Source organism: Dermochelys coriacea, chromosome 1, assembly GCF_009764565.3.
Source record: "Dermochelys coriacea isolate rDerCor1 chromosome 1, rDerCor1.pri.v4, whole genome shotgun sequence".
In the NCBI taxonomy this organism is placed as follows: Eukaryota; Metazoa; Chordata; order Testudines; family Dermochelyidae; genus Dermochelys; species Dermochelys coriacea.
Window position 1 is genome coordinate 37,812,876 of NC_050068.2, and position 19,348 is coordinate 37,832,223.

The window sequence follows — 19,348 nt, forward strand, 5'->3', positions numbered from 1 at the left end:
CGCCCTTGACAAATGAGCCTTCACTATCGGAGGAGACAGAGTGTGCACTATCTTGTAACAAGTACGGATGCAGGCAGTGATCCAGGTTGAAATCCTCTGTGAGGACCACTGGCGAGGCCCTTCCTCCTGTCAGCTATCGCAACAAAGAGCTGAGTCAACCTGCGGAAGGGCTTGGTGTGCTTTAAGTAGCAAGCCAGTGCATGTCTGACATCTAGCATATGCAAACACCTCTCCTTGCTGGTTGCATGAGGCTTTGGATAGAACACCGGAAGGAAAATTCCTGGTTGATATGGAAGTGCAATACCACCTTTGACAGAAAGGTCAGGTGGGGCTGCAGCTGCACTTTGTCCTTATAGAACACGGTGTATGGGGGTTCCGAAGTAAGAGCTCTAATCTCAGAGACTCATCACGCTGAGGTAATAGCTACAAGGAATGCAACCCTCCACAACAGGTTGGGGTTGGAATAGATGACCTCCTGGCTAATACTAACACTAATATCAACACTAATCCTCTATGATTCTATGATAGGTGGGAAAGGGAACAAGAAGCCAAGGGCTCAAAGGGCAGACCTGTGAGCCTGGAGAGGATTAGGTTGAGGTCCCACTGGGAGACCGGGTCCCAGACTGGCAGAAAGAGTCTTTCAAGAGCCTTTCAGGAACTTAATCGTCATGTCACGTGAGACTACTGATCTACCCCGGATGCGAGGATGGAAGGCTGACATAGCCGCCCGGTGAATCTTGACCAAAGAGAAGGTGAGACCCTGGTGTTTTAAGTGAAGCGGTAATCCAGAATGGATTGCAGAGACGACTGGGTTGGGGAGATACTCCGCTCCACAGCCCAGCAGGAGAAATGCTTTCACTTTGCCAGTTAAGTTGCTCAGGTGGAGGACTTCCCGCTCTCCAAGAAAACCTGCTGCACCTGACTATAGCAGGCTTGTTCCTCTGGATTCAACCATGCAGCATCCAAGATGTGAGATGGAGTGAGGTGAAGTTCAGGTGCAGCAGACGACCATGATCCCGTAAGAGCAGGTCTGGACAGCTGGGAAATGCCCATGAGTCTACCACGGCCAGGTCCATGAGCACGCCGAACCAATGCTGGCAAGGCCATGTTGGGGCAATCATAATGATCTGTGCCTTGTTCCTCTTGATTTTTAAGAAGACTTTGCCGATGAATGGGATCAATGGGAAGGCATACATCAGATCTCCTGACCAAGGCAGGACAAAGGCATCAGCAAATGAGCCTCTGTTGAGTCTTGCAGGGAGCAGAACTGATGACACTTTCTGTTCTGTCTGGTGGTGAACAGGTCCACTTGGGAAGTTCCCCACTTCTGGAAGAGCGTCCTGACCATCTCCGAGTGAAGGGACCACTTGTGGTGAGTGAATAAGGACCTGCTGAGGCAATCTTCTAGTGTGTTCTGGATGCCAAGGAGGTGTGAGGCTTCCAGGTGGATCGCATGTCGGATGCAGCAGTCCCACAAGTGAAGGGCTTCCTGGCACAGAGCTGAAGAATGAGCTCCCCCCAACCTGTTGACATAGAATATGGAGGCCGTGGTGTCTGTCAACACCTGCACTACCCAACTGGATAGGTGGGGAAGGAACACCGCGCAAGGTAGATGGATGGCTCTGAGCTCCCTGACATTTATATGACGCGTGAGCTCCTCTCTCAATCATATCCCTTGTGTTCGCAGTGTACTGAGAAGTGCTCCCCATCCAAGGTTGGACGTATCCAATATCAGGGAGATTACGGGTCACAGGCTCACAAATGGCACTCCTTCCAACACCAACCTCTGGTTGGTCCACCATTGTAGGGAAGTAAGTACCCGTGGCGGGATCATGAGGAACTTGTCCAGGTGATGTCTGGCCAGGGAGTAGACTGATGCCAGCCACATCTGGAGGGGATGTAGTTTTAGTCTCACGTGCCGAACAACGTATGTGCTTGCGGCCAGGGGCCCCAATAGCCTGAGGTATACCCAGGCAGTAGGGAGCGGGTGGTAGTGACGCTGACAATCAGATCTGACATTGCCCTGAACCTGAGCTCTGGCAGGAAGGTTCTAGCTCGGGTAGAGTCGAGGACCGCCCTGATAAACTTGATCCTTTGAACAGGAACCAATGTTGATTTTTGTTAGTTTATCAACAGGCCCAGAGCTTGACAGTTTGCACTGTCACGATGCTGCACTGGACCTGTACTCTGGAGCAGCCCTTTGTGAGCCAGTCATTGAGGTATGGGTCAATCTGGATTTGCCAACATCTAAGATAGGCTGCCACTATTGACATGCACTTTGTAAATACCCTTGGTGCCATTGCTGTTTAGCTGGTACCGGGGATGGGGATCAGTGACAGTTGGAGGATGATGCCAGTGGCACACTCCACATGGAGGTTGAGGCGCTTGGAACAGTCTGATCTCGTCACCTCCAAGGCCGGTGTGAGGGCCAACTCCACAAGGAACGCTCAAAGACAAATGTCCTGTTCCTTTTTGGTCTGCGGCCTGAAGCTCTTGCAAATGTGACACTTGTCACTCACGTGGGTTTTCCCTAAACACTTCAGGCAGCTTTTATGGGGTTCACTGACTGACACAGGTTTTTTGCAGCAGTCACAAGGCTTGAAGCCCCAGGACCGGGGCATACCCCGCCCCTAGGCTGAGTCCTGTATGGGACTAACTAATTACTTCTAACTTAACACTAAGGGAACTATTAACTATACAACTTTTAACAACTAAATACAATGAATTTGCTACTAGGCACAGTTGAGATAGGAAAGCTTGCTGAGTCAAGATGTTCCAGCACCATCACTGGTGATAAAAAGGAACTGAGGGTGGAGCCGGCAGTGCCCTTTACACTGGTGCATACGTGCACCAGAGGGAACCAAAGCTCATCCCCTCGGATACCACGGAGGGAAAAACTTCCAGCAATTGCACACACCTACAATGGAATAGACATGAGCAAGCATTTGAACAACCACCTACACTTAGCCAGGTCCATATATAACTCTCATCTTACCCAACAATCACGCTGATGCCAATCCTTTAGTAACTAAAAACTAAAGGTTTAATAATAAAAGGAGACAGGAAGAGAGTTATAAATGGTTAATAGATCATATACATACAAGTGATTGCAAAGTCCTTATATCACATTTGAAGCAGTGATGGAATAAACTGCTAGCTTGCAAAAGCTTCTCTGGAATTACACAAACAGGTTGGGGGTCATCAGTTCTTGTTTAGAGCTTCCTTGTAAGAAATCCAGCCTAGAGAAATGAAGCAGGAAATGAAAACAAAATGGAGATATCTCATGTGCCTTTTTATATCCTCCTCCATGTGCATAGAATTTTACTGTTCCAAACAAAGCTCACAGCCCCAGTGTCTGGAAAACTCCTGGCCCAAGATGGAGTCCAGGGTCACATGACCATATCACATGTCCTTACATAGTTTACTGAACCACAGGGGGTGGCCAGTGGCCCCTTGGGAGTCTGAGGCATCCATAGGAAGAGCTATCTGGGTGGAATGAATTTCTTCTATAGCCCATTGTGAGAGCTAAGTGTCCTTGATGGGCCATCGATACATAGCTGCCTGTCCTTAATGTAAATACCAACTGGTGGGTGTTACCCAGGAATACAGCATATGTGTAGGATGCCAGCACATAGCCAATATTCTTAACTTCAGATACAAAGATATACATACATATAAACAAGATAATCACACTTAGCAAATCAGAACTTTTCCATTCTCTTCCCATGCCACTATGGTATAACTCGTGCCTCACCATCAAGGCCAACTCCATGCTTAAAATAATTTTGATAGAAAAAGGATTAACAAAAATTAAAGATATAATACAAAATGATAGAATCGCCTGCTTCAGTTACACATGTAACAAATATCCACTATCTCACAGTTTCCTTTCTTTTAGCAGCTTCGTTCAAGGATTCATGCAAGGATAAGGGACAATTGGTCTGTTTCAACTCCTTCATCTCAATATGGAAAGAAAGGCACTTTAAAAATGATTTATAAGTGGCTTAATGCTGTGCATTATCCTCTCAATCTCAGTGAAAAATGAGGGGAAAAAAAAAAGCCTTACTATAACAACAGAAACCTGGGAGGATATCTGGCTTAATGTGAATGATACTTTAAGTTCTTTATCCTTGCAATTCTTCCAGAACAAGATATTAAAAAGGTACTACTGGATTCCAGAATGTTTAAGGGTAGACTGACAACAGAGTTAATGGCGGAAATGCAAACAGCCACATGCCAACTTTTCACATATCTTTTATGTCTGTCCAAAAAACCCAAAACCAAAAACCAAACCAAAACACCCCCCACCAACCATATGCTCTGGAACACCGTATTCTGTGCTCTCTCAAACACTAAGTGTTGCTAACTTTCCCTCTGAAGCTTGTGTATTTTAAGAGTGCTGGATTAGTTGGTATTACCAGTTAACATTAAGAAATAGATTGCAGTAACTATTTCAGTGGCTATAAGATTTATTTTGAGAAAATGGATATCTGCATTTCCTCCCTCATACACAAAGAGCTCTCTGTACTAAATATTGCATTTTGTCCAGAATTCACAAATAATTAATATTGAATTTTGTAAAATCATGACTAGTATGGAAAAAGTGCAGAAGTGTTGTTTACCCTTTCACACAATACAAAAACCAGGGGTCACCGGATGAAATTAATGGTCAACAGGTTTAATACAAACAAGAGGAAGTACTTTTTCACACAATGCACACTAACATGTTGAACTTATTGCCATGGGATGTTGTGAGGGCCATAAGAATATTTGGATTAAAAAAAGAACTGCGTAAGTTCGTAGAGGATAGGTCCATCAATGGCTATTATTCAAGTAAGCAAGGGACACAAGCCCATGCTGAGGGCAACTCTAAACCTCTGACTACCAGAAGATGGGAGTGGAAAAGAGGGGTGGATCACTCCATAATTGCCCTGTTGCACTGCCCCTGAAGCGCTGTTATGGGCAAGATGGACCATGGTCTGACCCAATATGGCCGCTCTTCTGTTCTTAACAAGAAGGAAGAAATGAAACAATGGAAGGAAGCATAAAGGTCAAGAACACAGGAAGTAGCAGACTTGGTCTCAGATCTCGCAAAGAGTTCTGCATCCATGCATTGCTGTACCTGCTTGAGTCACATCTATGTCAATGGTGCTGCATGTAGGTGCAAGGGTCTGCCTGGCTAGAGCTCATGAAGGATTAGGACCCTGGGTAGCTCAGAGCACAGTCTGAAATAGAATAGGCTGGAATAGTTTGAGAAGTTATGAAAAACACCCTGAGCTACAGCACATCAGGAGCTCAATAATAAAGAAGAGAGGACCATGTATTTGGATGCACTTTATGGAGGGAATACTAAAATGTTAGTTGAATTTTACCGTTATTTGCAACAGAGAAGGAACACTTTCATAAATGAAAACAAATTTGTTCATTATATCCAAAATGCATTAAGAAGCATCCTAGTATCTGTTGAAAAGTGGGCTGTAGGCTTTCATAGAGCCTAGCGTCTGAAAGGTCAGATCCCAATGAGAGCTGAGGTATAACTGGAAAAGCATGTTTAAAAGAAAAGGCAAAATGGTTATCCTACCTGTAAATTTCAAGTCTTCACATCTGAGCCACCCATTCAGAAAACAGGGATTGTTCCATACTCTTTGCTGACTCTCACACACAATGACCAGTCTGTGCTAGGAGTTTTTGCACTAACCAGGTCTCCTCTGTTGATGTACATTTCCATCTCCACTTGTTTCTTCTCTAGTATCTAAACACTATTCCTATGCACAAAAATACTCAGACACATGTTATTTAATAAAGCTAATATAAACTCCACAAGGGATTCTCTGGATTAGTGGATAAAATTCCCTGTTAACTATTCCCGTTTTTCCTAATTTCTGTCTATCTTTAGAATGTGAGCAACTTGGGTATAAACTATATCTTCCTATCTGGAAAGTGCCTAGCACATTGTAGGTGCTACATAAACAAATAAGCCTAATTATTGGATCGGACTCTCATTGCCAATAAACTACACATTTGTTTCTTCACTACTACCTACATAACACCTGTGCTTGGGCTTTAATACTAAAAAAGAAAGGGGAGCGAAGAAGCTGAAAAGAAGTCCTAAACATAGTTCTTTTGAATTACTCCACCTATAGGGTGACCAGATGTCCCGATTTTATAGGGACAGTCCCGATTTTTGGGTAGTCTTCTTATATAGGCTCCTATTATCTCTCATCCTCTGTCCCGATTTTTCTCATTTGTTGTCTGGTCACCCTATCCACCCATGATGTATTCCTTAAACATAGCCAGATCAAGAGGCAAATCAGTCAATAGAGATCACCAATTATCTGACAAATTTCTTCAGCTGAGCCACAATTCCTCTCACAAAGAAGTCCAGCCTAAATATATCATTGGAAAAATAAAACTGGGCAAATTGTTTTGTTGGTTCCTCTGGAAATTCAAATTAACAGTGGAAATTAAACTATGAACTGTAAATCAGTGTTTTATTATTCATTATTAATCATGATTCATGTTATAAGCTGATCCACAACTAGTGTCAGGAAGAAATATTTCTCTCCCCTTCCCTATAGTTTATATGCATTATGGGGGTTTTACTTCCCTGAGGCATCAGTTATAGAATATCAGAGTTGGAAGGGACCTCAGGAGGTCATCTAGTCCAATCCCCTGCTCAAAGCAGGACCAATCCCCAACTAAATCATCCCAGCCAGGGCTTTGTCAAGCCTGATCTTAAAAACTTCTAAGGAAGGAGATTCCACTACCTCCCTAGGTAACGCATTCCAGTGTTTCACCACCCTCCTAATGAAAAAGTTTTTCCTAATATCCAACCTAAACCTCCCCCACTGCAACTTGAGACCATTACTCCTTGTTCTGTCATCTGCTACCACTGAGAACAGTCTAGATCCATCCTCTTTGGAACTCCCTTTCAGGTAGTTCAAGCAGCTATCAAATCCCCCCTCGTTCTTCTCTTCCGCAGACTAAACAATCCCAGTTCCCTCAGCCTCTCCTCATAAGTCATGTGTTCCAGTCTCCTAGTTATTGGTTACTGTTGAATATAAGATACTCGCCTTAGATACCATGATTAGAGATGCCACAAAAGCACTTAGACTATAGGTCTCATTCATCATGAAAAGTCCCATGTTTCTAAAAGATGTTTGTAAAGATATTCAACTATATGGATTGGGCTATTTCCATTTACTTCAAGGATCCTTTGATCAGGCCTCTTGTAAGGAAGCTTTAATTTTTCTATCACATTTTAAAGAGATACTGTCCCAAGGATAGATTACTTCTTTATGAAGGCTAGAAACAGCTTTAGGGGCTAAGGCTCAGTTTTGTCTTTTGGTGAAGTCCTCCATAAATTAAATATGAACAAAACTGCTTTAGCATTTAGAAGAGACTAGGAATTTAGCTTCTCCAAATTTGAATAGATGTGGAAAAATGTTCCTAGTGTTTTTCCTTTAGAAAACAGGTTTTGCTGATGATTTTGTTGATTTTAAGTCCAATACTTTAAATATGATTTTTAAAAAATACAGGAGTTTCTCCTTAGAAGCTTTCAATTACTTTGAGACAAAACATTCAGAATCAGGAAACAGTTTTCTTTCTTTCTTTCATGGATGGGTTTGAGCAAATTTTAAATGACTCTGGAGACCATACTTTGAGAACAAGGAGAAACCAGCTTTTAAGCTGCTGTTTCAAGGTATTATCCCTATTCAGAAAAGCACCTAAGCACTTTCCTGAAACGGGAACTTACTTCAGCACAATGCTTAAGTAATTTTGCGAACTGGGGCCTAAACATGCAGAGACATGAGCTATAGAATTATATGGTCTTGGATTTCTGCCGTAATTCCATTTTGGATAAAATGAACAAAAATACATGAATGTGTATCTGGAGAACCTGTCAACAAAAGAAAATTTATGTTTTGGAAATATAACTATGAAGGGGAGAATACTTCTGAATAAGCTGCATTTCCCTCTCCACCCAACTGGGAATCTATTAAGTCCCTATTAAGTAAATTAACTCAGTGCACTGCACAGGTGCCGACTCTGTGGGTGCTCCAGGGGTTGGAGCACCACAGGAAAAAAAAAAAGATTGTTAGAGAGCACCCACCAGCAGCCCTCCTCTCAGCACCTCCCCCTGCCCACAGTGCCTTCTGCCGGCCCCGCTGATCAGCGCCTCCCAACCGCCGCGGATCAGCTGTTCCGCAGCATTCAGGAGGCACTGGGGGGAGAGGGGAGGAGTGAGGGCAAGGCACTCGCGGGAGGGAGCAGAGCAGCAGTGGGAAGAGGCAGGGCAGGGGACTGGAGGGGCCTTGCGGGAATAGATGGAGTGGAGGCGGGGACTGGGGCGGACCTGGAGGGGAGCATTCCCCGGCACATTAGAAAGTCGGTGCATATAATGAACAGAGAGTATGGGAATGTTTCTAGCCTCCTTTTCGCTCCTCCCCATGAAAGAAAAATATCTTCAAAGCATTTGCCTCCCAATTCAACCAAAATATTCTCTGAAGTTGGCATACTATGCGGGAGCACTCTAACAATGGGGCATTTGGAATCCAACATTTCATCAGAAAGGGCTCTAGTTAGGGGAAAGGACAAAATCAATCTACATGTATGGTAGAAAAACAAAAGCATATATGGTGTATTATATGTCCTTTCGTTTATTTTAACAGCTTTGACGTATCTAACAGAATGGAGGGCTCTATGTTCGAACCCATGCAAGGCCAAAGAGAAATGTGAGACTGAACTGTATGTCAACTGAGAGGAAGCCCGATTTATGTGCAAATTCTTTAGCAGATTACTTTGTCTAGCCATTTTTGTGAAAGAAGCCAAAAGCAGTGCATGTGCTCCACATTAGTGAAGAGGATGGTAGAAAAGGCAAGCTTGCTTATAAATAAAAAGCATCTTTAGGCATCTCTGTATTTGAAAGAACTATCCAGATAATATATGCCATGTTAATAAATAAATAACATTAAGAATAATAAAAATGTTAAAGACAAGCCAGTGACCAATTAAACTAAACTTTACTTTGCCTGAGGCTAAATACAGTTCAGGCAGTGATTGAAAGTTCTTACATTACCCTGCAGCTCTTATGTGGCCAAATTTGATCTTCTTGTCTCAAAAGATACAATTTACTCTAATGATTCATATCCTCTTTTGAATCAGCAATCACCAGTTTTTCCTCCCAGTTGTAGGCAGTAATTTCTGAAGCAGACTACTATTCTTTGGGGTTTTAATTTAAAACCATTTTTATTTTACTTTGACCACAATGTGAAATTTTAAGACTGATGATGATCCAGAAGTTATTCACTGCTATGAAAAAAAGCTATTGCAATGAGTTTAACAGATTTGCCAGGATAAAGTACCTTAAATAACAACAGTGGACCTCAAAGAAATTAACTGTATCTCTTTATTGTTAACCAATTCATGTTATCCAAAATAGTAGATGTAACTGTAGCTTAATTGTACAACACAAAACATGATGCTAAGGGGAAAACATGTTGAAATTTACTTCACCAAGTACTCATTAAATGCATTCGTAATAGCTCTGCATCATCAATAAGTGTTCCCAACTATTGGTAATAACCACTCTGGTTCATTGTGAAAATCTACATTTCAAATTGTTATTCCTGGTTATTTAGAAAAATTCACACAGCTTTATAAATGGATTAGATCCATTTTAATTCTAATCTATATATTGTAGATTTATGAACAGCAAATTTAACTGGTATTTTTCAACATTGATAAACTGATGTAGTAATGTTAGTGCACACATTTCAGGAAAAAAACATAAAAACCCACTATTAGCGCAGTATTTCACCTGCTACGGCAAATGGTTCTAACACTCTGGAAATTCAAATGCTCATGCAGGAAGCCTGAGATACACAAACTGTTCTTTCAATGCACTGCAAGTAGAAACACTAAACTTCCACCAACCCGTGTTTTGAAGTATGGGCACAACATTTGCACACCAGTCTTTTCAAAGTTAACCAGCTATTTTTAGCCCCACAACCCAAAATATATTAAATCAACTTTATACCCTTTTCCATGATATCATCCCAAAGTGTGTCTTTAACTCAGCAAAATCAAAAAAGCTCAGTTGAACTGTTCATAAATAACTTGAACCTATTGTGTCTGAAAAAATGTTTAATAAAATGGCATATTTTAATAGATAAGTGTAAATTTATGAGGGCATAATACCAAATGGAAGATTGCTGAACCATCCTCAGAGAAAGCAGGGCTTTTTCCAGCTAGACACTAACCAGGGTACTATAAAGTGAAGAATAATTGCAGTTGATGTTAGTTGTAAAATAGTTTCTTAATTCATAAATTCCTTAAAGGAAAGACTCACTTTCTATGAACTATTTGACCCTCTAAAATTAAAAAAGTTCTCTTGTTTAAATCTCCTTTTCCAGACTTTGAGACAATTGAGCAACAATGATCAGACATCAGATACAATAACAATTACACACTGGCATCATTGAGAAATGAAGCTACAAGCCTCTTTTTTTCCAATTATGGGTATTTTCATTTGGTACAGAGAAACCCATAAACACAAACACATTCCACACCCCTCCTGTAGGATAGTATACCAGTGACAGGTTACAGTTTTAATGTATATCATATCATTTTATAATTTAACTCAACAAAAAGGCAGTTAAGCAGTATTTAGCACTATAAATCCTTCTAGAAGTAAAACAAAATCTTAAAAGTAAAGATTCCTATCTTTCTATAGTATCATCATAAGATGAAAGTCAATTTGCACACTCAAGTTTACATGGTGTTTAAAGGACCAGTCATCATGTATATAGTAGTGAGGTAGGATACTGTCCCCTCCCTGGGACTGATGTTTTCATATGCTCCCTTGCCAGAAAGGTCCAGGTTTTTCTTATTGCAATTAAAATAATAATAAAAAAACAGGATACAAGATTCTTGTATTTTGTTTTTCTTTTCTTTGCTATATTAGAATATTTCTACACATCTAAAGTGAAAAAGCAATACTTATTTAGGCCAATCGCAGACAACTGCTGCCTACAGGTAGTGTTCCATTTTAAAATCTCTGCTGGAACCTACTACCTGCCATCTAGACCTTTGTGAACAGGTAGGCAAAGAAAACCATCAATGATGACAGGACATGAAACACCCAGAGAATTCAGCTCTGTGAAAAAATGATAAAGTCAGCAATATCAAACTCCTAAGGAGATGTGGCTACATGGGAAAATGTAATTTCATACTGCATGACACTGAAATAGTATCCATTAGTTTTAGGTTCAGATCTAATCTCCTTTGTGTTTTGGTAATACATACACACTTGACAGTCATGATAATAGTAAGTGCCAGTCTTCAAGAGAACAAGCTGCACAAACTATGAAAATGGAAAATAAAATGTAAGACAATGGAAACCTTCTGCCCCCACCATTCCTCTCTCCTTCCCCAAAAAAGCCAAAGATGACAGACTGCCTTATTGTTGAATGGGTTCCCCTAAATTTGTCTTTTTACCACCACAGTCAAACTGGTATAAGTGCTTTGGCAAAGTGGGGTACAATCTTCAAATCTGCAAAAGCCTGCTTTTTTCTCTGTTGGTGGTTCAGCTTTACGAAGAACATATATGCAAAATAACAGCTCTCACATTGCCTCAAATTCATCAATACGCTGCTTTGTATTCCCTTGTCGGATCTGTCGAAGAGTCTTGTACTTGTCACGACCTGCTTTAACATTCTCAGCATGGAGGACATCATTTTGTGTTTTCTTGGTTTCATCTCTGGCTTGGGCCAACTCAGAACTTAGTGTCTGTGAGAATAAAATATTTGAGTTTCAGCATTTTCACTCCTCGGCACCAAGATTTAAGATTTCCTGACAACATATGATCTACAGTCTTGGACAGGGATTTGCTAAATGCCAACTATAGGAATGCTTCCTGCTATGCTCAAGAAAGAAGTGAAAATACCTGACTGTGCTGAAGCTGTTAGATACATCATGCAGACTGAGAGGATAACAAACCTGGAGGCAAAGGGTCTTCACATTCTAGTGTCCAGGAGGAAAATTCTAATAAGAGCAAGGGAACATAGTCTGGTAGGAGAAGATAGGGCTTGACTTTACTCTAGTTTCTACTTAACTGAAAGGTTGCAGCTATTTACTTCTCTGCTTGAGTACCATGACCAGCACAGCAGGAGGATATTTACACAATTCAGAAAATACTGTTTGTTGGTAAAATACTGACACTGAGAAAAAATAGGAGCTCACGTTCGTTTTAGTATCTTCATAGAAAAATGGTACCTTTATGTTGTATTAGTAAATTGTCCAATGACAGATTACTTTTTAAAAAAAGGACAGAAAAAAATGAAACATTATCTTCTAGAGTCTAACTGTTTGAATGGAGATAAAATTCTCTCCTAACAGGTTTATGTTTTTACTTTGCTTTTTACATTTCTAGATACTGTGAGTTGCTGCTGAGAAACGCAAATAATACTCACTGAACAAAACACCAGTTAGTATGGTACAACAATTTTTGGTTCAGAAATTAAAGGATTAAGTTTTAAAGATTATAGTGTACTACAGGGGAATTTACATTTTTAATATTTGATTGTAAATATTTGTAGTAGTGCAGCATCACATTTATATGTACACTTTTTAAACTACACACAGAGTATGTTATTCTACTCCAAGTCTTATTTTACTCAGTTTTGTTCAGTTTAGTTACAAATCTAGTAAGTGATAAAATATGCGAAGGAAACTACACATTACAGTTTCACTTAAATGTGCTGCTTAAATATACAAGATTTTCAGCAATTAAGGAATAAAAAACTAAAGGCTTAATTATACCATTAATGCAACCACAACCTTCATTACCTGGAGCTGTTTCTTAACACGTTCATTTTTCTGTGTCTCTGTTACCCGTTCTTCCTCACTTCTGTGGTTCATGACACCATCAGAAGACAGTTCTGCACTAGCTTCAGCATTGTTCTCATCATGTTCATCATGCTCATTCTCTGTTGGAGGAATAACTGGTGGTGGAGGAGGTGGTGGTGGTGGTGGAGGAGCAGACATTACTGTCTTCAGTTCTTCTTTGGTCTTTTCCAAATCCTCTTGGGCTGCAAAAGCCTAAATAATAATACTAGTACTTAGCATTTATATAGTTTCACCTTCAAAGTGATCTAAAAATAATCCAAGAATTAAAAAGAAAATAGTTTAAATGTCTACATATATGGTAACCACTCCTTCTGTACACTAGCAGAGTCATTTATAGACTGAAACCTGCGAGGATATAAGCCAGAGTGGAAAGGAGTTCTGATGAGAGTATTTTTCTCCACATTGATTTATCACTCAGTATTCTGAAATTAAATAGTTATTTTGTATGGTTTGAAGAAATTGGAGGACTAGGTCTTTTGGGGTGGGATTTTCAAAGGAGCCAAAGGCAGACATGTACTCAACCTCACTAAATTTCAATGGGAATTGTGCACCAAACTCCCTCCTTCGAAAATCCCAACTTAATACACAATAAGAGGCTATTACTTTGTGCTGCCATTCTGAGGCTTCCTCTTCCTTCTTCTTCTTGGCCTCCTCTAGAAGTGCAATCTTGGCAGTGAATTCAGCAAGTTCTGCTGCCTAAAAACAAGAGAATTAAACAAGTAGAAAGGTTAATTTGCTACCCCATTTTTGGCTTTGCAGTAGAAGGGGCAAAGCCTTTGCTATGCTTTGGGCTAGAAGAATTAACTAACCAGGAGCTCAATCACTAAAAGTATTATTTTAAAAGGTACAAAAAATATAAATGAGCTAGGAGAAATTCTATGCTGCACCTCACAGGAAGCATTGCCTAGTGAGGAGGGCTTTAAGTCACCTTCCTACATCCCAGATTCTGAGCTGGCTGGGGGCTGATACAGCTCCAGGAGTGAATTAGAACAGCCCCAGAAGCTCTTAACATTTACAGCAGCCTTACCTGGGCTACCTACATGCTGGCACCACAGCCCAAAATCTCAGGGCTTGTCTTCACTACTGGGGTAAGATGACCTAAATTACGCTACTCCAGCTACATGAATAACAAAAACTGAAGTCGATGTAGCTTAGATCGATTTACCGCAGTGTTTTCACTGTGTTGCATCGATGGGAGACACTCGCCCGTTGATTTACCTTAATCCTCTCAGGGAGTTCAGTCCCGGGGTTGACCGGAGCGCTCTCTGCCATTGATTTAGCGGGTCTTCACTAGACCAACTAAATTGACCCCCTGCTGCATCGATTGCAGCAGCGCTGATCTCATAGAAGATTAGGGTTGGAAGGGACCTCAGGAGGTCATCTAGTCGAACGCCCTGCTCAAAGCAGGACCAACCCCAGCTAAATCAAATCTAAATCTCCCGATAGTGAAGACCAGCCCTCAGTGCTATGGTAACTCTCCTTCTCATTCTCAGCCCTGTCTATTACAGATGGGGACTGCAGGGGGTCAGGGTAGGGCTACTCCTACACTGGAGGAATTCTCCCTGGATAACTATGGTGCCTTTATAATATAGTGTGTACAGGCCAGGGCCTGGAATCAACCTACTACATTTTCCTACTTTCTATCCTAAGTGATGGAAAAGGGAAAAAACTTACATAGTTGTAGTCAAAAATAATATTTTCTTAAGCTTAAATTTTTTCCATTTATCAGAAAGATCAGCCTCTCAATGGGATGAAAATGACTGGCTATCTTACAGTGAAAGAAACTAAGGGAAGCCATTCTGGTTCTCAACCAGATGACCCTGAAATATTAGGCGGGGTGTGTTACAGAGTGGCTATATAGGATGTATCTGTGAGGGAAGCAAACTATGGCTTCCCTGTGTCCGCCTCCAAATCTTATTTTCTGCTGTGGGTAGCAATACAGTGGGAGATAGCCATATTCTGGCAACTTCTCAACAATGATCTCTATGATAGCAGAGTATGCTGATGTATGCCACCTATACAGGTAATTTTAGTTATTATGAAACAATACTTCTACATTCTGGGTGGGATTTTCAAAAGCGCTCAGCATTGGTCAACTTTCCTCTCAAAGTAGTCAGCAGGAATTTTATGATTGATTTCACTGGAAGCAGAATTAGGTAACACTGAATTTTCCTGAAAGCTCACCCTGAAATTTTAATGTACAATCTCTTTAAATAATACAAGTATATTAGTGTAATATGGTCCCATAGTGAGCAATCGAGCACAGCATGTTACCAGACACTAAAGGACTGCAATGGCTCCTGGAGTTGACTGTGGGAAAACCTACAAAGAATGTCACTACATGCTATGAGTAACATTTCAGTATAAATTCCATGTACTTGTTGGCATTTTAAATTTATTATTAATAATGAACAGGTCAAACTATTGTTATTGCCACTTATGTAAAAGGTATCAATCTGCTTATCAAAGCTGGAATCTAATGGTCAAGGTACCTATGTTCCATCATGGAAGAGTATCTGTTTCTTTCAACAAAAAAGTAATTAATGTCAAACCCCAAAAGGCTGTATTTTCAACTTATTGAAATAACTGTAGCTTGATTTCAACTGCTTACTAGCTGCTCCTGATTCTTCATCTGATCAGCAGCCTGTTTGGCTAGAGCAGCTTTAGCCTCTTCTGCAGCTCGACGGTCTTTTTCCAGGCGCTCTGCTTCCTCTTTTGCTCGCTTTCGTTCTTGATCCAGTTCTAGAGCTTTTCTTGTCTGTTCTTCCAGCTCTGTCCAAAGGAAGGTTCACAAAATACACTGTTCGTTGGTTTTTGTACTGACAAATATAAATGTATCAAATTTTATATTCTCTATTAAGTCATTAAATTATCCAAACTGTAAGTTATTTAAAAAGTTGGCCAAGATTTTAGGGTGACTAAAGTTAGGCTCCTAAAGTCCATATTTAAGCACCTAAATAAGTGGTCTGATTAAAGCCAATGGGAGTTGCTGAGCATTCAGCACTTTTGACATTCAGAACACATTTTTAAGGTGCCTAAAGTTAGGCTCCTATTTTTTTTAAATCTTGGCCATTATCTTTAACTGTTCTTCATATAGGACTTGATTTTCAGAAGCCCTGGCAGTTTACAACACAATTTGCAGAGAATAAGAGGTGGGGTGGCTCAGCACCTCTGAAAATGCTTTATCTCCTTATTAACAAAATAAGGCTTAAAGATACTTTCATCTCTTTGGAAAGGAAAGGCGTATATGTTAAATATTTTGCCATGGCATTTCACATACCCATTTTAATACAAAAGATAAGCGAAACGCCATTATATCCCACTAAAATGGGTAGCAACCATTCCTCACCCACAACAGAGGAATCTGCTGGCCATTTTAAGTAAGCATCTCTACTGCTAGAAGATAAGAGCGCTAAGGTTCAGAGAGCTAGTCCCTGGAAAACAGTATTTTAACAGAATTTATGCCACAAAGTGCGTATTCAGGTAATTATACTCTTTCATTACCATGGTATGAGTGTCTGGGTTTAATCTGGGTATCTGCAATTAGTTTTGCCTTTTCCTTTAGGTTACATTTGCGAATTTCTCTTTTTTCTATTACGTTGAACTTTCAAGAAAAGTAATACAATCTTACATTTTAAGTATGACTAAATGAAGTCAAATTGTATAGTCTCTCTAAATGTGACTAGTGTCAGCTTTTCTAACAATGTAAAAAGATATTTTATGAACCTTAGATCCAAAAAACTTTGATATTGCTTCTCTGCAAGAAATTAAATTTACTATCCAGAGAAGCCAAATACCTTCTATTTCAAAAGGGTGTGGATAGGAAAATTTTAATAAAAAAAGCTATATTGTTTTAAAAGTCATTTAACTGCCAGTTTATCAAAATATTGTAAGCGGGAGGGCAGAATTGTGATAGACATGAAATACAAAGGAATTGATAACTGAATCTGCCAATCCCTTTAATTCAGCAGAATATTTTAAACGCTCATCTACGAAAGAACATCATGTCATGCCATGTTTTGTAGTAAAAGTTAAAAATGTTTTATACTTTATCCATTTTTGGATAAGTCAGTCCCCATTTGCCTTCAGCTCCCTCAGGATAGACAGGCAGTTATGAAACCAACAAACCATTATTTTGTGTGGAGGGCAGTGAACATACTGAGAGAAATCTCAAGAAATCTTGGATCTCCAATATTGAAAAGGGCAGGAATTTACACAAACAGAAAGTGTGCCTAATCTTTTTACTTAAAGGGAACTGAAAATGCATGTGTAAATATTAGCTCATTGTACTGAGGGAATAATTCCAAATGTGGCAATGCTCTCTCAGGAGGGCGTGTGTCCACTTTTCTAAAGTTATTATTAAATTGATAGGTTTCAGAGTAGCAGCCGTGTTAGTCTGTATTCGCAAAAAGAAAAGGAGTACCGGTGGCACCTTAGAGACTAACAAATTTATTAGAGCATAAGCTTTCGTGAGCTACAGCTCACGAAAGCTTATGCTCTAATAAATTTGTTAGTCTCTAAGGTGCCACCGGTACTCCTTTTCTTTTTATTAAATTGATAGAGATCTCAATGCCCACTTTAATATTAGACAATAGAACAGATTCTTAGATTGTGAGAAAAACGACAAGAAGCAAAACTTTAAGGTACACATTTTAAAATTCCATAACATTTATTGGACACCTTCTTGTCTTAGCTGGCAAGGTGCAATACTGACAATTATTGGAAGTGCGGTGGAGCTGGCGGTAATGTCTTTTGTGGTTTGGTTTACCAAAAATGTTATAAATGTATAATGTTATAAAATGTTGTAATTCTTGACGTCTGATTTGTGCCCATTCATAGAACCACTAACCCAGGAACCTATCCTTGCAACAAAGCCCGTTGCCAACTCTGTCCACATATCTATTCAGGGGATACCATCATAGGGCCTAATCACATCAGCCACACTATCAGAGGCTCGTTCACCTGCGCATCTACCAATGTGATATATGCCATCATGTGCCAGCAATGCCCCTCTGCCATGTACATTGGCCAAACTGGACAGTCTCTACGTAAAAGAATGAATGGACACAAATCAGACGTCAAGAATTATAACATTCAAAAACCAGTTGGAGAACACTTCAATCTCTCTGGTCACTCGATCACAGACCTAAGAGTGGCTATACTTCAACAAAAAAGCTTCAAAAACAGACTCCAACGAGAGACTGCTGAATTGGAATTAATTTGCAAACTGGATACAATTAACTTAGGCTTGAATAGAGACTGGGAATGGATGAGTCATTACACAAAGTAAAACTATTTCCCCATGGTATTTCTCCCTCCCACCCCACCCCCCACTGTTCCTCTGATATTCTTGTTAACTGCTGGAATTAGCCTAACTTGCTTGTCACCATGAAAGGTTTTCCTCCTTTTCCCCCCCCTGCTGCTGGTGATGGCTTATCTTAAGTGATCACTCTCCTTACAGTGTGTATGATAAAACCATTGTTTCATGTTCTCTGTGTGTGTGTATATAAATCTCTCCTCTGCTTTTTCCACCAAATGCATCTGATGAAGTGAGCTGTAGCTCACGAAAGCTTATGCTCTAATAAATTTGTTAGTCTCTAAGGTGCCACGGGTACTCCTTTTCTTTTTGCGAATACAGACTAACACGGCTGCTACTCTGAAACCTGTATTGTTTCAGAAGGCTGTTGGAACTTGTAATGACTTGCTGGCAGTGGGGAAGTTTGAAGTGAGGACATACTTTTTTTATTTGTATAGTTTCTCTTTCACTTTTCTTTTGCTAACTGCTTAATCAGTTTCTCCTTTCTATTTTATTTCCTTTATGGTAGATTTCTATAGATAAATATTTAGTACTATTTTTATTATTTGACCTACCTAAATGAAATTTTTAGTTCCAAATAATTTAAGGATTATGAAGAATCAATGCTTTAAAAGAAAACTGGGAATAACAGCCACTGGGAATAATATTAGAATAGAAGCAAGACGCAGTTTGGCGCAATGGTTCCAGGGTAAAAATTTATTTCTAGCAGATTATATAATTTTTAAAAATCTACTACAGTACAAAGCTAAGTGCTTTTATACTATTTAATTCCAATTAAAATTATGTTTTAATTTTACAGTGTTTCAACAGTCCTTTTCAGTCACATAACTCACCTCTAAAACTTAATGTTCCTATGCCCTAATACACACTCTTGTGTGCACTCCTTGTAGTAAAATCATTCAGTAAACGATCACAAAATTAGAAGGTGGGCCAGCAGCACTGCCTATTATTAAGGTGCTTGATGCTTCCCATTACAAGATCCTGTTGTTAAAGTTATACGCAACTGACAAATTTTAACTGTTTCAGCAAAACTTTCCATGCCTAGTATCTGCCTTAAGGCTGAAGTCTTTGGAGAGTTAGAGCCAAAATGGTTCAGCCATTTCTGAGAATGATGTTAGTGAA

At 40.0% G+C, this 19,348-nt stretch overlaps 1 protein-coding gene across 1 annotated transcript in view; it reads right to left on the minus strand.

The window, feature by feature from the left end:
- Nucleotides 1–9,391: 9,391 nt before the first annotated feature.
- Nucleotides 9,392–19,348, minus strand: part of RDX (radixin) — a 99,894-nt gene continuing 89,937 nt past the window's right edge. The window contains exons 11-14 of the mRNA XM_038413896.2: nt 15,521–15,681; nt 13,513–13,605; nt 12,850–13,101; nt 9,392–11,790 (exon numbers count right to left, since the gene is read on the minus strand). Of these exons, the coding sequence (XP_038269824.1) occupies nt 11,626–11,790; nt 12,850–13,101; nt 13,513–13,605; nt 15,521–15,681 (671 nt within the window). The 3' untranslated portion in view covers nt 9,392–11,625. The remainder of the gene's footprint in view (nt 11,791–12,849; nt 13,102–13,512; nt 13,606–15,520; nt 15,682–19,348) is intronic.